Source organism: Scyliorhinus torazame, chromosome 18 (genome assembly GCF_047496885.1).
Source record: "Scyliorhinus torazame isolate Kashiwa2021f chromosome 18, sScyTor2.1, whole genome shotgun sequence".
Taxonomy (NCBI): domain Eukaryota; kingdom Metazoa; phylum Chordata; class Chondrichthyes; order Carcharhiniformes; family Scyliorhinidae; genus Scyliorhinus; species Scyliorhinus torazame.
In genome coordinates this window covers 19957188-19969971 of record NC_092724.1, presented here as the reverse complement: position 1 = coordinate 19969971, position 12784 = coordinate 19957188, and the positions used below count along the sequence as shown (strand labels likewise).

Here is a 12784-nt window from a genome sequence, read left to right as displayed (position 1 = left end):
CTGCAAGCTTACCTTCAGCAACTGGTGCACAAGGCCACCAAGGTCCCGCTGCACACTCCCCTCTCCAAATTTACAATCATTCGGGTAGTAATCTGCCTTCCTGTTTTTGCTTCCAAAGTGAATAACCTCACACTTATCAAAATTATGCTGCATCTGCCATTGATTTGCCCACTCGCCCATCCTGTCCAGATCATGCTGTAGGATCTCTGCATCTTGTCACAGTTCACCCTCCCACCCAGCTTGGTATCATCTGCAAACTTTGAGCCATTACATTTTGTGCCCTCATCCAAATCATTACTATATATTGTGAATAATTGGGATCCCAGCACCGATCCCTGTGGTACTCCACTAGTTACTGCCTGCCAATTTGAAAAGGACCCATTAATTCCTACTCTTTGTTTCCTCTCTGGCAGCCAGTTTTCTATCCACCTCAATACACTTCTCCCAATCCAATGCGCTTTAATCTTGCACAGTAATCTCTTCTGTGGGACTGAGTCAAACTGAAAGTCCAAATATACCACATCAACTGGTTCCCCCTTGTCATCTGTACTGGTTACATCTTCAAAGAATTCCAATAGATTTGTCAAGCATGATTTCCCCTTCATAAATCCATGCTGACACTGACTGATCCTGCCACTGCTTTCTAAATGTTCCACTATAAAGTCTTTGATAATAGATTCAAGAATTTTCCCCACTACCAATGTTAGGCGTACTGGTCTATAATTCCCAGCTTTCTCTCTACCTCCCTTTTTGAATATTGGAGTAACATTAGCTACCCTCCAATCTGCAGAGACTGTTCCAGAATCCTGGAAGATGACCACCAATGCATCCACTATTTCCAGAGCCACTTCCTTAAGCACTCTGGGATGCAGATTATCCGGCCCTGGGGATTTATCCGCCTTCAATCCCAACAATTTTCCCAGCACCATCTCCCTCAGTTATTCACTCTCACTAAAGAAGTAGGTTAACTGGATGTCATTATTAACTACTAGATCTATGTACACATGTACTATAAAGACTGTGAGCTACCTCCATGCTTAGGTCCATTCCTTTTTTTTTTTAAATTTAGAGTACCCAATTCATTTTTTCCAATTAAGGGGCAATTTAGTGTGGCCAATCCACCTAGCTTGCACGTTTTTGGGTTGTAGGGGCAAAACCCACGCCAACGCGGGGAGAATGTGCAAACTCCACACGGACAGTGACCCAGAGCGGGAGCGAACCTGGGACCTCGTCGCCGTCAGGCCGCAGTGCTAACCACTGCGCCACCGCGCTGCCCCTGCTTAGATCCATTCCTGTCTCCACTCGACACCAATACTGATCCTGGGTCTGCGTCATGTGCCTTGGGTGGTACTGTACTCAGTCCCACATTAATCACATATATGCCAGACCCTTATATTACAACCCCTCCCCTAACCCCATTCCTTTCTTTATTTGTTCATGGGATGTGCCCATTTGCTGGCCTCCCTAATTGGTCTTGAACTGAAGGGCAGTTACGAGTCAACCACATTGCTGTGGATCTAGAGTCACATGTGGGCCAGACCAGGTAAGGACGGCCTTACCTAAAGGGCATTGGTGAACCAGATGGGTTTTTACAGTTGCAGTTGACAATGGTTTCATGGCCATCATTAGACTCTCAATTCGAGATTTTTAAATTGAATTCAAGTTTCAACATCTGCCGTGGTGAGTTTCGAATGAGGTTCCCAGAGCATTACTCTGGGTCTCTGGATTACTAATCCAGTGACAATACCACTACATTATTGGGTATTAATCCGTCGCTACTTCTTCTTTGACTCAACTTACAATTAACTGCACGTATAGCATATGCACAACCCCAAGCAAAAGCAGAAAATACAGATCAAAATGATGAACCAGGTGTAATCTTCTTGTTTGGGACAGGGTTTATGACCACAATCGTACCTGTAAGGGAATTAAGATAAAATCGGAATTAATTCCAATATTAAGAATGATAGGAATGTGAAGCACAGAAACGAAGATGGCATTAGTCCATCAACCCAATCCACTGATAGCCCATGTACTGTCCACCTGATCGTGAATTTTATCCTCATTTTTATCTTGCTGCAGAAGGAGCTCTGCTGAACCGGACCCTCTTGGCCAACGGGAATGAAAAGAATCTCCAGAATATTCACCCCTCCTCACTATGTAAGCCTGATTCTGAGGCTCGCCAATCATTTCTTCAGATTCCTGTGTGTAACAAGCTCACTTCTGGGTCAGAAAGAGTTCAGCCCCACTCCAGAACTTGAGCACATAGACTCATGTGATACCTGCAGTGCAGAAGGAGGCCATTCGACCCATCGAGTTAGCACCAACCCTCTGAAAGAGTCCACTCCCACTCCCTATCACCGTAACCCCACCTAACCCTTGGACACTAATGGGTAATTTAACATGGCCAATTCACCTAACCTGCACATCTTTGGACTGTGGCAGGAAACCGGAGCAGTCGGAGGAAACCCACGTTTACACGGGAAGAACGTGCAAACTCCACACAGTCACCTAAGGCCGGAATTGAATCCGGGTCCCTAACGCTGTGAGGCAGCAGTGTTAGCCACTGTGCCACCCCTAATCCTGCCCATGATCCAGGCTAATACTCCAGGTGCAGTACAGAGGGAGAGCCGCCCTGTTGGAGCAGCAACCTTTCGGATGCGATGTTAATCCGAGGCACCGTATGCTCCCTCAGTCCGGATCCCATGGCATAATTTTGAAGAAAGGAGGAGGGGTTTTCCATCTCCTTGACTGATATTTATCCTTTGACCGAGGGCAGCACGGGTGGCAGTGGTTAACATTGCCGACTCACAGCGCCGAGGCCCCAGGTTCGATCCCGGCTCTGGGTCACTGTCCGTGTGGAGTTTGCACATTCTCCCCGTGTTTGCGTGGGTTTCGCCCCCAAAACCCAAAGATGTGCAGAGTAGGTGGATCGGCCACGCTAAATTGTCCCTTAATTGGAAAAAAAATGAATTGGGTACTCTAAATTTCTTTTAAAACTTTATCCTTTGACTGACATCAGGAAAACAGATCACATGACCATTATCACAATGCTCTCGGTGGGATCTTGCTGTGCGTACATTATGACAGTGAATGCGCTTCAAAAAGATGTCATTGGCTTTAAAGCACTTTGGGAAGTCCTGAGGACCGATATTAATACAAATGTTTCTTTCTTTGTAGCTTATCTTCCAGCAGAGTGATAGAGCACAGAAGGTGGCCATTCAGCCCATCGTGTTTGTGCTCGGGTTCTGAGGGAGAGCCCCTCCTTCCCCAATCCTCTTACTTTATCCCCAGTGACCTGTCCGATTTGCTTTTTCAAATATTTTTTCCAAATCTGCACGTCTCTGAGCCTTTGGCATTTATAAAATTGTGTATAAAAAGACCCACTCTTACTGTTGTGAATTCAGCCATGAGTTACGATCAGCCAACTGATCAACCTCTCTCTGTTTCTTCTGCAGATCATCTAGCAAAAGAGAAATTGAAATGGTAAGTGTCAGTCCCATTTTTAAAACTGGGATGTGGGCGTCGCTGGTTAGGCCAGTATTTATTGTCCATCCCTAGTTGCCCTTCAGAAGGTGGTGGTGAATTGCTTTATTGAACCGCTGCAGTCCCTGAGTTGTAGGCACACCCACTGTGCTGTGAGATAGGCAGTTCCATGATTTTGACCCAGCGACAGTGAAGGAACAGCGATATATTTCCAAGTCAGGATGGTGAGTGACATGGAGGGGAATCTCCAGGTAATGGGGTCCCCAGGTATCTGCTGCTCTTGTCCTTCTAGATAGTAGTGGTTGTGGGTTTGGAAGGTGTTGTCTCAGGAACAAAGAACAAAGAACCTTGGTGAGTTCCTGTAGCGCATCTTGTAGATGGTACACACGGCTGCAACTGTTCGTTGGTAGTGGAGGGTTTGAATGTTTGTGGAAGGGGGAGCAATCAAGCGGGCTGCTTTGTCCTGGATGGTGTCAAACTTCTTGAGTGTTGTTGGAGCTGCACTCATCCAGGCAAGTGGAGAGTCTTCCATTACACTCCTGACTTGTGCCTTGTAGATGGTGGACAGGCTTTGGGGTGGGAGGGGGGGTGGTTCAGGAGGTGGGTTACTTAGCGCAGAATTCCTAGCCTTTGACCTGCCCTGGTAGCCACAGTATTAATATGGCTAGTCCAGTTCAGTTTCTGATCAATGGTAACCCCCAGGATGTGGATTGTGGGGGATTCAGCGATGGTAATGCCATTGAATGTCAAGGGGCGGTGGTTAGATCCTCTCTTATAGGAGATGGTCATTGCCTGACACTTCTGTGATGCAAATGTAATTTGCCACTTGTCAGCTCAAGCCTGGATATTGTCTGGGTCTTACTGCATTTGGACATGGACTGCTTCATTATCTGAGGAGTTATGAATGGTGCTGAACTCAGCAAATCAGTAGTGCATCTTGTAGATGGTACACACGGCTGCCACTGTTCGTCGGTAGAGGAGGGTTTGAATGTTTGTGGAAGGGGGAGCAATCAAGCGGGCTGCTTTGTCCTGGATGGTGCAGTAATCAGCAAATATCCCCACTTCTGACCTTATGATGGAAGGGAGGTCATTGATGAAGCAGCTGAAGATGGTTATGCCGAGGACACTACCCTGAGGAACACCGCAGCTGAGATGATTGAACTTCAACCACCAGAACCATCTTCCTTTGTGCCAGGTATGACTCCAACCAGCGGAGAGTTTCCCCCTGATTCCCATTGGTCCCAGTTTAGCTAGGGCTCCTTGATGCCGCACTCGGTCAAATGCTGCCTTGATGTCAAGGGCAGTCACTCTCACTTTACCTCTGGCATTCAGCTCTGTAATCCATGTTTTAATCAAGGCTGTAATGCGGTCAGGAGCTGAGTGACCCTAGCAGAACCCAAACTGAGCTTTCATGAGCAGATTATTGATGAGTAAGTGCTACTCTATAGCTGTGTTAATGACTCCTTTCATCACTGGAGACAGAATGATAGAGCGGTAATTGGCTTGGTTGGAATTTTCCTGTTTCTTGTATATAGGACACCTGGGCAGTTTTCCACATGGCCGGGTAGATGCCAGTGTTGCAGCTGTACTATACCAGCTTGGTTAGGGGTGCGGCAAGTTCTGGAGCACATGTCTTCAGTACCATTGACAGCATACTGTCAGGGCCCATAGCCTTTACAGTATCCAGTGCCTTCAGCTGTTTCTTGATATCACGTGGAGTGAATCGTATTGGCTGAAGACTGACATATCTGATGTTGGGGACCTCCGGGAGAGATCGAGATGGGTCATTCACTCGGCTCTTCTGGCTGAAGATTGTTGCAAACGCTCAGACTTGTCTTTTGCACAGATGTGCTTGGCTCCTCCATCATTGAGGATGGGGATATTTGTGGAGCCTCCTCCTCCAGTGAGTTGTTTAATTGTCCACCATCATTCATGGCTGGATGTGTGTAGATGCCAGGTATGTCTAATACACCTAATATAGGTAAACGATAGCTGTTTAAGCTGATAGCGTAAATATTAAGCCCCAGTTTTAAATTAAGGATTAAAAACACATATTCTGCAAATTCATTTAATCATTTTGTCCAACACAACTTTTAGGTACATAGTTTTAAAGTAACACCGAAGTCTTGTGTTTGTTTTGGAATCGCTTAGCTCTGTCTATTACTTGTTGCTTATGCTGTTTGGCACAGAGGTAGTCCTGTGTTGTAGCTTCACCAGGCTGACACTCCTTTTTCAGTATGCCTGATGTTGCTTCGGGCATGCTCTCCTGCACTCTTCATTGAACCAGTGTTGAACCCCTGGCTTGGTGGTAATAGTAGAGTGGGGAATATGCCGGGCATTGAGATTGCAGATTGTGGTTGATTACAATTGTGTTGCTGCTGGCCCACAGCGCCTCCTGGATGCCCAGTCTTGAGTTGCTAGATCTGTTCGAAGTCTATCCCATTTAGCACTGTGGCAGTGCCACGCAGCATGATGGAGGGTATCCTCAATGGGGAGTTGGGACTTTGTCTCCACAAGGACTGTGCGGTGGTCACTTCCACTGATACTGTCATGGACAGATGCGTCTGCAGCAGGCAGATTTAAGAGGATGAGGTCAAGTATGTTTCTCCCTCTTGTTGGTTCCCTCCCCACCTGCTGCCCATCCCAGTCTAGCAGCTATCTCCTTTAGGACCCGGCCAGCTAGGTCTATGGTGGTACTACCGAGCCACTCTTGGTGATGGACATTGAAATCCCCACCCAGTGCATATTCTCGCCCTTGCCATCCTCAATGCTTCCTCCAAGTGGTGTTCAACATGGAGGAGTACTGATTCGTCAGGTGATGGTGGCCGCTATGTGGTAATCAGCAGGAGGTGTCCTTGCCCATGTTCAACCTGAAGCCATGCGACATCATGGGGTGCAGAGTTGATGTTGAGGACTCCCAGGACAACTCACTCCCGGCTGTATATCACTGTGCCGTAACCTCTGCTGGGTCTGTCCTGCCAGTGAGACAGGACATACCCAGGAATGGTAATAGTGGTGTCTGGGACATTGTTTGTAAGGTACGATTCTGTGAGTATGACTGTTAGGCTGTTGCTTGATGAGTCTGTGAGACAGCTCTCCCAACCACCCAGTCCATAATGCGAACATATCTCCCATCCATTAACTCTGTCTGCACCTCCCGCTGCCCAGACGTTAGTAAGGAGGACTTTTCAGGGTTGGCAGGGCTGCGTTTGCCTGGTTCCGGTGGCTGGTTCAATGCCGGGGGGGTCTGTCCAGTTTCATTCCTTTTTTCTGTTTTCGTAGTGGCTGAATACAATTGAGTGGCTTGCTAGGCAATTTCAGAGGGCATTTAAAAGTCAAGCACATTGCTGTGGGTCTGGAGTCAAATGTAGGCCAGACCAGGTAAGGATGGCAGATTTCCATCCCCAAAGTACATTAGTGTACCAGATGGGTTTCTACGACAATTGACAATGGTTTCATGGTCATTATTACACTTTTAATTCCAGATATTGTATTGAGTTTAAATTCCATCCTGCTGTGGTGGGATTCGAACCCGGGTCCCCAGATCATTATCATGGGTCTCTAGATTACTCGTCCAGCAACTAATCCAGCGGCCCAAGACCGTAAGAAGCTATGGAGAGTTGTGAACACCGCCCAGTCCATCATGCGAACATATCTCCCATCCATTGACTGTGTCTACACCTCCCGCTGCCTTGATAAAGCGGGCAGCGTAATCAAAGACCCCTCCCAAAGAGGGTTATTCCCTCTTCCAATCTCTTCCATTGGGCAGGAAATGCAAAAGTCTGAGATCAGATTCACAAACAGCTTCTTCCCCGCTGTTACTACACTCCTGAATGACCCTCTTATGGACTGAACTGATCTCTCCACGCATGTTCTCTACTGACTAGAATTACACTGTGTGTGCTTCACCCGATGTCTATGTCGATGTATTTACATTTTGTATTTTTCGTGTGTCCTACGTTTTTCATGGATGGAACGATCTGTCTGGACTGTACGCAGAACAATACTTTTCACTGTACCTCGGTACACCTGACAATAAACTCTGTTTTCATTGCGTGTTTGACCCTGAATTCAAAACACAATTGCTCCCTTGTATTGTTTTTGCTCCTCCCCTCCCCTCTACTGAATGGTGTTGGGACCCCCGATGTCTGGCTGAAATGTGGGCCCTGGGTTTCTGACCAGCAGGGCCGCCTCAGAAATGTTACTGCAAGCGGCGTCCTAATTGGCTGCCTGCAGGCTCGCCGCACAGTGATGGGATCTCCATGTGCCTGGCCCAATCAAAGGGCTGGCAGCTCTGAAGCCAGCCCCCACCCAGAGTTCGGCGCAGCTGAGCAAGGTGGGTAACCCCAGGAGCCCCTCAAAATGGAGGCAGCCTCAGACAGATAAGCGAATACTCAACGTTAGGGGGTCCAAGGATGGTAGACTCCAGAAGATGGGGGGGGGGGATCTCTCCAATAGAACTACTGGGCGGCAAGGGCTGCCTTTCCTGGCCTCCAGTCTGGGGGAGTGCATCCTCTGGTTTCCATCAGCCCCGCACCCCATAGCTGCTTCAGGGAGACTGCCTCCATGAGGGGGGGGGGGGGGGGTGGTCAGGGTCACCCCACCATCACCAGGAGGTAATGGCAGTCCCATGAAATGCTCTTTAATTATGCAAATCTGCTTCCTAAATCGATGGGAGTGAGGAAACAATCCCTTTACAGCCTATCATTGAGAAACTTCCCCGCCAGCGGGAAAATGACCCATGTGGCCCGCCATTATTTTATCACACCCAACACCCCCACATCACTCTCTGTAAACTGCCTCAAACCCACCAGTCTCACACTCCTCCCCCTCCCTGTAACCTCCACCAGTCCCACACTTCCCCTCCCCTCCCTCTCTGTAACATCTGTCAATTCCATCCACCTTCACCTCCCTCACTTTATAACTGCCACCAGTCCCGCCCCCCCCCCCCCCCCCCACTCTCTGTAACCTCTGCGTGTCCCACACTACTCCCCCTCCCTGTAACCTCCACCAATCCCATACCCTCTGAGGTCTCTGTTTTCGACTTGTTCTGACCTCTTCAGCCTGATTTTAATCGCTCCGCCACTGGCACCATGCCTTCATCTGTCTGGGCCCTAAACCTTCCGCCCCCTCGCTTTTAAACTCTTCTTAAAGCCTACTTCTTTTTTTGTCTTTTTAAAAATAAATTTAGAGTACCCAATTCATTTTTTCCAATTAAGGGGCAATTTAGTGCGGCCAATCCATCTACCCTGCACATCTTTGGGTTGTGGGGGCGAAACCCACGCAAACACGGGGAGAATGTGCAAACTCCACACGGACAGTGACCCAGAGCCGGGATCGAACCTGGGACCTCGGTGCCGTGAGGCAGCAGTGCTAACCACTGCGCCACCGTGCTGCCCAAAGCCTACTTCTTTTCACAAATATTTCCTGAAGTGGGTTTGTATAAAATTTTGTCTAAGCACGCTCTTGTGAAGCATCAGTTGGGATCAGCTATTACATTAAAGCTATGATGTGGAGATGCCGGCGTTGGACTGGGGTGGGCCCAGTAAGAAGTCTTACAACAGCAGGTTAAAGTCCAACAGGTTTGTTTTGAATCACTAGCTTTCGGAGAGCTGCTTCTTCATCCTTCCGAAAGCTAATGATTCCAAACACACCTGTTGGACTTTAACCTGGTGCTGTAAGACTTCTTACTGTACATTAAAGCTGCAATGCAAATGCAATTTGTTGTTGTACTGACCTTCCAGGTTAGTGTTGTCCTTCTGCAGGCCTGCAATCTTCCATTGCAGGGATTCCTGTTTGGACAGCTAAAAAAAATGGACAACAAAAGTGAGACATTGGAAAAGTGTTAGTGAGGTTCCTTTGAGAAAGTTGGCTTACATCCGGGGTCAGCAGGCGTCAGCTGACTTACGGGAGTGACATGGGGGGGGCAAAAAAGCTAGACAGGGGTCTAGCGGGGGGAGGGGGGGGGGGGGGGGAGAAAGGGTTGCTGCTGCACTGGCCAAAAGGGAATGGGACACAGAAGAGGTGGTCGGGACGGGGATCCCCCTCTGGGGAACTGGAGGGTGAGGGAGGCGTGGACACGGGACTGGCCCAGAAAAGAAGATGGCTAGTCGGCGGGGCGTGGGGGGGGGTGAGAGCCCCTCCAATCTGGCTGATAACGTGGAATGTGAGGGGCCTGAATGGGCCGGTGAAGAGGGCTCGAGTGTTCGCGCACTTAAAGGGACTGAAGGCGGACGTGGCCATGCTCCAAGAGACACACCTGAAGGTGTCGGACCAGGTCAGGCTAAGAAAGGGATGGGTAGGACAGGTATTTCACTCGGGACTGGACGCGAAGAATAGAGGGGTGGCAATATTGGTGGGAAAGCATGTGTCATTTGAGGCCAAGACTATTGTAGCGGACAATGGAGGGCGATATGTAATGGTGAGCGGTAGGCTGCAAGGGATGTGGGTGGTGTTGGTAAACGTATACGCCCCGAACTGGGATGATGCAGGATTCATGAAGCGCATGTTGGGGCGCATTCCGGACCTGGAGATAGGAGGCCTGATAATGGGAGGGGACTTCAATACAGTGTTGGATCCAGCACTAGACCGCTCCAAATCAAGGACTGGAAAGAGGCCGGCGGCGGCCAAGGTACTTCGGGGGTTTATGGATCACATGGGGGGAGTGGACCCATGGCGGTTTGCAAGGTCGCAGGCCAGGGAATTTTCTTTCTTCTCCCATGTACACAAAGCCTACTCCCGGATAGATTTCTTTGTTCTGGGTAGGGCGCTCATCCCGAGGGTGGAGGGGATGGAGTATTCGGCCATAGCCGTTTCGGACCATGCCCCACACTGGGTGGAACTGGAGCTGGGAGAGGAGAGGGACCAACGCCCGTTGTGGCGGCTGGATGTGGGACTGCTGGCGGACGAGGTGGTGTGTGGGAAGGTGAGGGGGTGTATCGAAAGGTACTTGGAGGCCATCGACAACGGGGAGGTGCGGATGGGAGTGGTATGGGAGGCGTTGAAGGCGGTGATCAGGGGTGAGCTCATTTCCATTAGGGCTCATAGGGAGAAGACAGAGGGTATGGAAAGGGAGAGGTTAGTGGGGGAGATTTTGAGAGTGGACAGGAGATACGCAGAGGCCCCAGAGGAAAGATTACTTGGGGAAAGACGACGGCTCCAGACGGAGTTTGACCTGTTGACCACAGGGAAGGCGGAGGCACAGTGGAGGAAAGCGCAGGGGGCGACCTACGAGTATGGGGAAAAGGCTAGTCGGATGCTGGCAAACCAGCTCCGTAAGAGGATGGCAGCGAGGGAAATAGGGGGAGTCAAAGATGGAAGGGGAGCCACGGTTCGGAGTGCGACGAAAATAAACGAGGTATTCAAGGCCTTTTATGAAGAGCTGTACAGATCCCAGCCCCCAGCGGTGGAAGAGGGGATGAGACGATTCCTAGATCAGCTGAGATTCCCGAGGGTGGAGGAGCAAGAGGTGGCTGGTTTGGGGGCACCAATTGGGTTGGAGGAGCTGAGCAAGGGTTTGGGGAGCATGCAGGCGGGGAAGGCCCCGGGACCGGACGGATTCCCGGTGGAGTTCTACAGGAAGTACGCAGACCTGTTGGCCCCGCTACTGGTGAGGACCTTTAATGAGGCAAGAGAGGAGGGGACCCTGCCCCCGACAATGTCGGAAGTGACAATTTTGTTGATCCTAAAGCGGGACAAGGACCCACTGCAATGTGGATCGTACAGGCCGATCTCGCTCCTCAATGTGGATGCAAAGTTGCTGGCAAAAGTGCTGGCCACGAGGATCGAGGACTGTGTCCCGGGGGTAATCCACGAGGACCAGACGGGATTTGTAAAGGGCAGGCAACTAAACACCAATGTGCGGCGGCTCTTAAACGTGATAATGATGCCATCGGAGGAGGGAGAGGCGGAGATAGTGGCAGCTATGGACGCGGAGAAGGCCTTTGACCGAGTAGAGTGGGAGTACCTCTGGGAGGTGCTGCGCAGGTTTGGGTTCGGGGTAGGGTTTATCAATTGGGTTAAGCTCCTTTACAGAGCCCCGATGGCAAGTGTAGTGACGAACCGGCGGAGGTCGGAGTACTTTCGACTGTACCGAGGGACGAGGCAGGGGTGCCCCCTGTCCCCCCTGTTGTTCGCATTGACGATCGAACCATTGGCCATGTCATTGAGGGAGTCTAATAAATGGAAGGGGGTGGTCCGAGGGGGAGAAGAGCATCGGGTGTCGCTATATGCGGATGACCTGTTGCTGTACGTGGTGGATCCAATGGAGGGGATGGTGGAGATCATGCAGACTCTAAGGGAGTTTGGGGAGTTTTCGGGCTATAAGCTCAATGTAGGGAAGAGTGAGCTCTTTGTATTACAGGCGGGGGACCAAGAAAGAGGGATAGGGGATCTACCGCTGAGGAGGGCGGAGGGGAGCTTTCGGTATCTGGGGATCCAGATAGCCAGGAGTTGGGGGACCCTACATAAACTGAATCTGACGAGGTTGGTGGAGCAAACGGAGGAGGATTCCAAAAGATGGGACATGTTACCGCTCTCGCTGGCGGGTAGAGTGCAGTCGGTCAAAATGGTGGTCCTTCCGAGGTTTCTGTTTGTGTTTCAGTGCCTTCCCTTTTTTCAGAGAGTAGGCAGGAGTATTATGGGGTTTGTGTGGGCGAATAAGACCCCGAGAGTAAGGAGAGGGTTCCTAGAACGCAGTAGGGACCGAGGAGGGTTGGCGCTGCCAATCCTGGGGAGCTACTACTGGGCAGCAAATGTGGCGATGATCCGCAAGTGGGTTATGGAGGGAGCGGGGGCGGCATGGAAGAGGATGGAGATGGCGTCCTGTAAAGGAACGAGCCTGGGGGCGTTGGTGACGGCACCGCTGCCGCTCTTGCCGACAAAGTATACCACGAGCCCGGTGGTGGCCGCAACGCTAAGGATCTGGGGCCAGTGGAGACGGCACTGGGGTGCAATGGGAGCATCGGTGTGGTCACCGATCAGGGGTAACCACCGGTTTGTCCCTGGGAAGATGGACGGGGGGTTCCAGAGCTGGCATCGGGCGGGGATTGGAAGAATGGGGGACCTGTTCATCGACGGGACGTTTGCGAGCCTAGGGGCACTGGAGGAGAAGTTCGAGTTACCCCCGGGAAATGCCTTTAGATATATGCAGCTGAGGGCTTTTGTGAGGCGACAGGTGAGGGAATTCCCGTTGCTCCCCGCACAAGACGTTCAAGATAGGGTGATCTCAGGTGTATGGGTCGGGGAGGGCAAGGTGTCGGAAATACACCAGGAGTTGAAAGAAGAGGGGGAAGCGCTG

General features: G+C 50.5%; 1 protein-coding gene and 1 long non-coding RNA gene across 3 annotated transcripts in view; one reads left to right on the top strand and one right to left on the bottom strand.

Moving 5' to 3' along the window:
- LOC140395013 (uncharacterized) overlaps window positions 1–7406 on the top strand; it is a 30975-nt gene extending 23569 nt beyond the window's left edge. Inside the window, exons 2-3 of the long non-coding RNA XR_011936094.1 lie at window positions 3459–3486; window positions 6972–7406. This is a non-coding gene — a long non-coding RNA (uncharacterized lncRNA). The remainder of the gene's footprint in view (window positions 1–3458; window positions 3487–6971) is intronic.
- The window catches only part of LOC140395011 (uncharacterized), a 67187-nt gene that overhangs the window by 2134 nt on the left and 52269 nt on the right, over window positions 1–12784 (bottom strand). For both annotated transcript variants that reach the window (XM_072482322.1, XM_072482323.1), the window contains exons 4-6: window positions 9224–9290; window positions 3394–3463; window positions 1801–1917 (exon numbers count right to left, since the gene is read on the bottom strand). In XM_072482322.1, the coding sequence (XP_072338423.1) occupies window positions 1803–1917; window positions 3394–3463; window positions 9224–9290 (252 nt within the window). In that variant the 3' untranslated portion in view covers window positions 1801–1802. The remainder of the gene's footprint in view (window positions 1–1800; window positions 1918–3393; window positions 3464–9223; window positions 9291–12784) is intronic.